Here is an 8,010-nt window from a genome sequence, read left to right on the forward strand (position 1 = left end):
CTTTTGGTCGGGTCGGGGCACCGTAGCTGCGCCGCGAAGTTGCAGCGCGCTGATTGGCGGAGCGAACAGCCCATCATCTTTCTTTTACGTTCGGGAAAAACCGCCCGAGCTAGTTAAGTAACGCGAGGAAGCGCGGGTGAGTGACTGAGGGCGGGCAAGCGTGGAACTCCAGGGCAGCGGCGGCGCGAGGGGTGGCGGTTGGTGGAGGGGGGGGGGGGGGAGAGGCCGCGCGCGCGCTGCTGTGGCGGAACATTCTAGGCCGCGGCCTCCCTCAGGGCCTGCGCGCGGGGCCGCTCCCTTCGCAAGCCGCGGCCGTCGAGGGTGCCGCTTTCTCCCTCAGCGCCTCCCAGCCGCCCTGTTAACGAGGGGGCCCTGGACGCTGGTTTCCTAGACCCTGCCGGCTTGGGAGTCAAGTGCCACCCCCCCCCCCAATGCGGGAGACTGCGGCCCTGGCCGTCGCATTGTGTGGGCTTCGGCTTCTCAGCCCTTAGCTGGGTGCCTTAACGGTATACGACCCCACAGAAGGACTGGCAGCGGAGAGGGTTCAAATTCGCGCAAATTGTGAATTATTAATTAATCTCCTGCAGTTCTGCATTCCACCTTCTCCCTCCCCAAGTTCACGTTATCCTCACAATAAACCTGCGAGGCCGGTGGGGCTGGCCCGGTGTTACCCGGCGGTTCTTTAATAGTTGGGCAGTAATTTGAACCTGACACACCCACCCACTTCCTATACGTCCCTTTGGTCACTACTGTACAGCACACGGGCACACACCTGTCACAGTGGCCTTTACAGGAGCACACGCGGGTAATAACAAAATAACTGCCAAGCGCAAACTTCTTACATCTGTGTAGAATAGGAATACACTTGAAAGCGACATTTTTTTAATCCCTTCACAAGGATTGCATATGCCAAATAACCCAAATGGCGATAGGTCAAGGAGCCTAGGTCTCTTGTTAGGTGCTTTCAGCAAATGTTTCCTGGAAAGCTTCCTCTGGTGCTGTTCTATGTATGCACCCACAAGATACTTTGATTTTATTAAGTTTTATTAAATTTATTACCCACCCTTCACCAGCAGGACTCCAGGAGGAGTCCCAGAAAATAGTTATGGGAGTGCTAAATGTTAAGTTGCAAGGCTTCTTGACTCATTTTCCTTAAGCAGCTCTTCCAGTCTCTGCTTGTGAATTTTATAATCCAGATGTCTGATTGGTCTATGCTCAACATTTTGATGGAAAATTGTGGACACTTAAGTATGCCCTATGTTTTCCTAGGGTACATATACACTGTACATCATGTGTCCAAGGTTGCCAGGGCTGCTGCAGAGAAGCATAGTATAATGATATTACCTCTAGCTGTCTTGGAAATAATTGGGTCATCTGGAGCTTTTATGAATGAATGGGCCTGACCTGTGTTTGTTTGCATGCAGAAACCTTGTGCATCCTGTCCACTTGTAGGTTTTCATTTCTAGGTTATCTGTGACTGTCATCATTTTTTTGCTGGTGAATGATGGTGAAAATAGAAAAGGGAAATAAGAATAGTTAAAACTACTTCTTAAAAATCCAGAACACCATATTAGAGGCAATAAATGAAGAAAATATTTTGATGAATCCTTTGCTGATGTTCTTGGGCAGGAGCCCTAATCTGTTACAGCATAAATCCCAGTTAGGTCAGTTGTGTTGTGTAGGCTTCTAGTATGTTACATCTGGGCTGCTATGGATATTGTGAAATGGGCATAAGTTGACTTGATTTAGCAAAAAGTGCAGAGTTCAGGATATTCAAAAGAAAAGCAGATTTAGAGACTTTAAATAGATCATATTTATTGTGATATTTGAGGAAATACTGCCAACACCAACTTGTGCTTCTAGGAAACATGTATCCAGTTGCAAAAACAATAATTTACTAAATGGATCTGAAGTTTTAGATGGTTATTTACACGTTTAACAAATTAGGCTTGTTATACGATTATATCAATGTAACTTTGGAGTGATTTCACTCATCAGTATGTTACTGCCTTCAAATAATGAAAGTTCTGAATTAGCTGTACATGCAGTGGCGTAGCGTGGGTTGTCAGCACCCGGGGCAAGGCAAGTAATTTGCGCCCCCTAACCCATGGATTTGCGCCCCCTAACCCGTGGATTTGTACCCCCTAACCCTAACCCCCAGATGTTGCGCCCGGTGCGGCCGGCCCCCCCTGCACTCCCCACGCTACGCCACTGTGTACATGAGATGAGAGTGCCTGTGCTTGTGCTTCCTCAGTTAGCTATTTATTTATAAATCCATAGTCACTATGTTAAAAAAAGAATCTGAATTCCACAATACTGTGAAGTTCTTTTGTAGAAAAACTACAGAGACAGAATAAAGGCATGCCAGAGTACTTTGAATGTTTTCAAATGATGGTGTGTTGTGAACAGATGTGTTAGATAAGCTTCTTATTAAGAATATCAAACTGTATGTAGTTGAGAGTAGTTTCATGCAATGGCTGTAGAATTGCAGTTTCAAAAGCCTCGCTTCAAAAAAAATTTTGCTTTATCCTCTTGTTTGATATTTATTTCCCAAATGATCACTTTACAGAGCCAGCATCCTACCTCTGTTTGTTGAGCATTTGTTTGTGCTGTTTTGAGTTCTGCATTTCAACCATTTTCCTATTTCTGTTTCCTTTAGCCTCCCAGATCTGTCAAAATGAGTTTACGGAAACAAACTCCAAGTGATTTCTTGAAACAAATCATTGGGAGACCAGTTGTTGTAAAGTTGAATTCTGGAGTTGATTATCGAGGTAAGTTCTGTCAGTCTTGTGCGCCAGTCATCATGATATATTTATGTGATCTTTGAGTTGGGAAGAAAGGAACCAATATAATTTGGATTATGATCCTGGCCTGTTCTTGGAGAGTTCTTCACAGTCAAGCTCAGGCATTATGGGTTATATATACAAAGGTAGGAGTAGTGAGATTAATTTAGTCCCCACATCTGGAATCTTTTTATCATCCTAGCCAAACTTTTTGGATTGAGAATTTGCTGTTTTGAACAGTAAGCCTGGCAACCCTAGCTGATTTTCTTAAATTCTAAGCCTACTTGGTGTTACAAATGAGGATGAGGCTGTGATGACATTTCTAACCAATACTAGACCTTCTTTCTGAAGATGTTGAGTGTAAATTAAATGTTTAAATTTCCCAAGAACTCACTTCATTTAAAAGGATTCTATAGCTAAGAAGAAAGTTGATGGGCAACTTTGAGACTGTACATCTTTTCAGGAGTGAGGTTTTCATTGCACCACTACCATACTAGAGGTGATTCTAGGAAAGAGACCATTTAATGCTTGACAAACACAAGATGAAGGCTACAAGTTTGTAGGGTTTCCCCCTTTTTTACATTGAGAGAGAAGATACAGTTCTACTTATAAAGTTTACTTTAAGGTATTCACAATTTTTTTTTGCCACATTTCCAATAACAGCCTTTTATAATAAAAAATAATAATTTATTATTTGTACCCTCCCATCTGGCTGGGTTCCCCCAGCCACTCTGGGCAGCCTCCAACAAAGATTAAAAACACATTAAAATGTCACACATTAAAAACTTCTCTTGATAAATATGATCCGAGACCTTGGTCTGCTTTTCTGATTTCCTTGAGATATGTCTAGCTTTCTAATACCTAGCCAAGGTTACCTTTCTAATACCTAGCCAAGGTTACCTTTTGCAGCCGGGACTTTTGTTTTAAGAGTACCGTATTTTTCGCCCTATAAGACGCACTTTTCCCCCTCCAAAAATGAAGGGGAAATGTGTGTGCGTCTTATGGGGCGAATGCAGGCTCCTTGGCTTCAGCGATAGCAACGCGAAGCCTCCGGAGGCTTCGCGTTGCTTCCGCTGAAGCCAGGAGAGTCTGCTCTTTGAGGCTGGCAGTGGGGAAAGCAGCGCTTCCCCCATCACCCGCCCCAGAGTTTGGGGGGCAGCGGGGAGGCGCGCGACGCCTTCCCGCTACTCTCCAACCCTCCTGTGGGCTTTTGCGGGAGATGGGGGAATTCCCCCACCTCCCGCAAAAGCAGGCAAAAGCCGTGCGCTCTTTAAAGGGGCTCCATGGCTTCTGCTGGCTTTTCTACGAGGGGGGGGAATTCCCCCACCTAGAAAAGCCTGCAGGAGCCGCGCACCCTTTAAAGAGCGCGCCGCTCTTGGGGGCTTTTCCCCGAGGAGGGAGAAGGGACTGACTGGCCGTTTCAGTCCCTTCTCCCTCCTGGTCGAAAAGCCCGCAGGAGTCACGCTGGGCTCCTGTGGGCTTTTGCGGGAGGTGGGGGAATTCCGCCACCTCCCACAAATGCAGGGAGAAGGTCTTGGAGTAGCGCACAGGCTGCGTGCAGCCTGTCCACTGCTCCCAGAGCTGCGGGGCGGGGGGGAATCATATTTTTTTACTTGATTTCCCCCCCTGAAAACTTGGTGCGTCCTATAGGGCGAAAAATACGGTATGTAGACAGTGGAGCATATTCTCCTGAGAGGTAGTGTTTTTAATCAGCTTGGATGGCCATCTGTCAAGTATGATCTAGTTGAGATTCCTGCATTGCAGTGGGTTGGACTAGATGACCCTTAGGGTTCCTTCCAACACTATAATTCTATACTTCTATGATCTCAACTTCAGTATCTTAATTTTCATCATATTACCTTGAAAGTAAGACCCTTTAAAATCATTAGGACTTACTTGAAACTGGTTGAAACCTTGGTTTAAGAACACAGTTTTGCCTTGGTTGTTGAACGCCTTGGTACTCGGGACTTTTTGACTCCCGAACACTGCAAACCCGGAAGTGAGTGTTCTGATTTGCAAATGTTTCTCGGAAGTCAAACTTCCGATGCAGCTTCTGATTGAGTGCAGGAAGCTCCTGCCTCCAATCAGAAGCTGCGCCTTGGTTTTCGAACTGTTTTGGGAGTCGAATGGACTCCCAGGATTAAGTTAGACAACCAAGGTACCGCTGTAACTGTAACAAGGTACAACTGTAACTGAAATATGTTGGCAGGACATTATTTTTAAAATATTTCATACAACATTATTTTTTTTAAACCCCACAAAATCATTACATATTTTAGAATAAACTCATAGCATTTCCCCCCTCAAGCCTTCCTCTGAATCTGAATCTTGTTTGCATTCTAAGGTAATATTAAATAGCTATCTTTAATACTAAACGTAAAGGTACCCCTGATAGTTAAGTCCAGTCGCAAACGATTCTGGGGTTGCGGCGCTCATCTTTACTGGCCGAGGGAGCCGACGTTTGTCCGCAGACAGTTTTTCTGGGTCATGTGGCCAGCATGACTAAGCCACTTCTGGCAAAGCCAGAGCAGCGAACAGAAATGCAATTTACCTACCTGCCGGAGCAGTACCTATTTATCTACTTGCACTGTGTGCTTTCAAACTGCTAGGTTGGCAGGAGCAGGGACCGAACTGAGCTTAGCCCATTGTGGGGCCTCGAACCACCGACCTTCTGATTGGCAAGTCCAAGCAGCATAGTGGTTTAAACCACAGCACCACCAGTGTCCCATTTTTAATACTACACACTTTTAAAACAAAAGTTGCCTGTTAAATTATTATCTCTTTAGATAACTTTATAATTTAGTTTAACTTTTCCCACATTGTATACCTAAAATGTTGTTATAGCTGTAGTATTCCAGTTTTCAGTGATAAGAGACTTTTGGTCTTGTGTACATGGCTGCTTCCTTCTATTATTCGGATTTATTTGGTTTCTATACTACCCTTCATCCAAAGATCGCAGGGTGGTTTGCAATATGAAAACATAAAATACATGCCATACCATATGAGTTAAACTTGATGAGCCAATGTCCATTCAAATTCATGACAACTTACTGCAGAATGTTAAGATACAGTAGTCTCTAGATAATCCATAAATGGAAGGATAACCTTTCCAGGCTCCAGAGAAGAAACTATTGATCTTGTGGCAAAGGGTTCTGCTACAGTGATACTACATTTCATATGCTAAATTACAGATAGTGACTTACAGTGCAATCCTAACAACATCTACTTGGATTCAAGTCTTATTGAAGTCAATGGGGCTTACTCCTAGGAAATAGGGTAAGGATTGCAGTCTTAATCAGTTTCTAGGAAGACGTGGCAATTCTTTTTACCATAACAACCTATAGTTCTACACTTCTGCTTCCCTAGTCATTTTTTTGCAATAATGTACTGTACTTGTACTGAATTTTTAATACAACATTTGATTTAAAAATGTAGCTCTGAAGTCTAAGCAGTTCTGTGGGTCTCATTGATTTTAGGTGTTCTGGCTTGCTTGGATGGGTACATGAATATAGCTCTGGAGCAGACAGAGGAGTATGTAAATGGACAATTAAAGAATAAATATGGGGATGCTTTCATCAGAGGAAACAATGGTAAGTATGCTTAATTGGAAGATACTGGGTTTTGGTGGATTTATCCAAGTTGTTTTGAAGGAAGATTTTTTTTAAAAAATTAGGTAATGGCTCTTCATGCACATACTTTTGATGGTGAATTAGATGTAGTAAGCAGGCATCCATAAATGTTTGGCTTCTGTAAAGCCTCATGCAGAATGACATGTTACAACACCTTCCTCTTGCCTCATGTTCTGGTACAAATGAGAGAATTTGAGGTATGATTAAATATTTCAACTCAAGTGAGGCTTTACGAAAAGGTAATAAGTGATCTGTGTTGCCCTCAAAGTCAAGAGTATGGAGCTCAGTGGTGGTTTGTTTTATTTTTACTTTACATTTTAGGAATTGTTCCTGGGATTGGAAAATAGATTCTTCGGCAGTGCTTCCCTTCAAACATTTTCCATTAGCTTTCTTGGTGGTTGCACCAGGTTTTACAGAGTTGGAAAAATAGGCTTTCTTAATCTTTGCAGTGATATAACTTCAGTTATTTTAGTAGTGATGCTAGGATCAGGTAAATTAAGCCGGGGTTGGTGGGAATGCATGTATATAAATATTTAAAACAAAGAAACAATAGACCCTGCAGTGTATGGACACTTGAAACTTTTGGAGCAGTCTAGCAGCTAGGAGCTTCTTTAGTATGATGGCTCACCTTAAGTTTAATGGATGTTTCATATGCTGTACATATTTAGTTATTTGCCCTTCTAATTTCAATGGGAGCATTAGGCATTTGCCCTTTTAGTTTCAATGGGAGAGTTGAGCACATGCATAAATAGCTTGCATTGTAATCAGTGGGCCTTAACAATGTTTAGTCCTGGCAGGATCATCCTCTTTTAGGATTGCGTTAGTCTTACTACTAAGATTTTTCATTGTCTTACAAAGAAAAATATCTTTAGAGCTATACTACAGCATTGGCTCCAAGGAATAATGAACAGACAGAAGCTGCTATACTAGCACTGTTGGTGCAAATATTCAAAATGTCACATGATTCTATAAGAAATCAGTTTTGTAGCAGGTTTCATACAAAAGGTTTCAGTAGCAAAACCTCTTTGGATTTGTTTTACTTTTCTCACAGTGTTATAGTACGAGATGTAAAACTGTTTCCATCAGTGATCGGTATTTTTGGATCAAACCAGTATTTCTGGCAATAATATTAAGTTTATGGACTGTAGCTGTTATAATTATACCTATTATATATACAAGTACATTTATGCAAAACATCCTAATTGTCTTTTCCTCCTTTTAAACAGTTTTGTATATAAGTACACAGAAGAGGAGAATGTGAGCATACCTGAAGATGGAACATTTTTGTATTGCAACTTTAGTTTCTTAACATTATTTTGTTTGTTACTGGCAATTCTTCAGTGAACAAGGTTATTTCATTTTGCTGTAAAAGTTACGTGGCCTGTAAGAAAGGATGGTTGTTATTTTTTATATGTAAAAACAAAATGGAATATTGCTGACAGAGTTTGGAATACATCTTGTGTTATAATTTGAAATGAAATAAACTTGGAAAAGAATATGATCTGTTTATGCTCTAAGCTAATTTTATACAACATCTGGTACTCACATGAACAGTGGTAAGTTAGAGAATAACACCATAGTGGAACCTAACACCACAC

The 8,010-nt window shown here is 42.1% G+C and overlaps 1 protein-coding gene across 4 annotated transcripts; it reads left to right on the top strand.

Annotated features, from left to right (window-relative positions):
• LSM6 (LSM6 homolog, U6 small nuclear RNA and mRNA degradation associated) lies at window positions 1-7,913 on the top strand. 4 transcript variants are annotated; one of them, XM_079990634.1, is made up of 4 exons: window positions 1-136; window positions 2,660-2,771; window positions 6,260-6,373; window positions 7,639-7,913. In XM_079990634.1, the coding sequence occupies exons 2-4, from the start codon at window positions 2,678-2,680 to the stop codon at window positions 7,671-7,673; spliced, it is 243 nt and encodes an 80-aa protein (XP_079846760.1). In that variant the 5' UTR covers window positions 1-136; window positions 2,660-2,677; the 3' UTR covers window positions 7,674-7,913. The 4 variants fall into 4 exon arrangements, with proteins under 4 accessions (XP_079846760.1, XP_079846762.1, XP_079846761.1 ...); XM_079990636.1 differs by lacking the exon at window positions 1-136 and adding an exon at window positions 238-542; XM_079990635.1 differs by lacking the exon at window positions 1-136 and adding an exon at window positions 663-805.
• Window positions 7,914-8,010: the final 97 nt, after the last annotated feature.

The sequence above is a fragment of the Podarcis cretensis genome (genome assembly GCF_951804945.1).
Source record: "Podarcis cretensis genome assembly, chromosome: 9".
NCBI classification, from domain to species: Eukaryota; Metazoa; Chordata; class Lepidosauria; order Squamata; family Lacertidae; genus Podarcis; species Podarcis cretensis.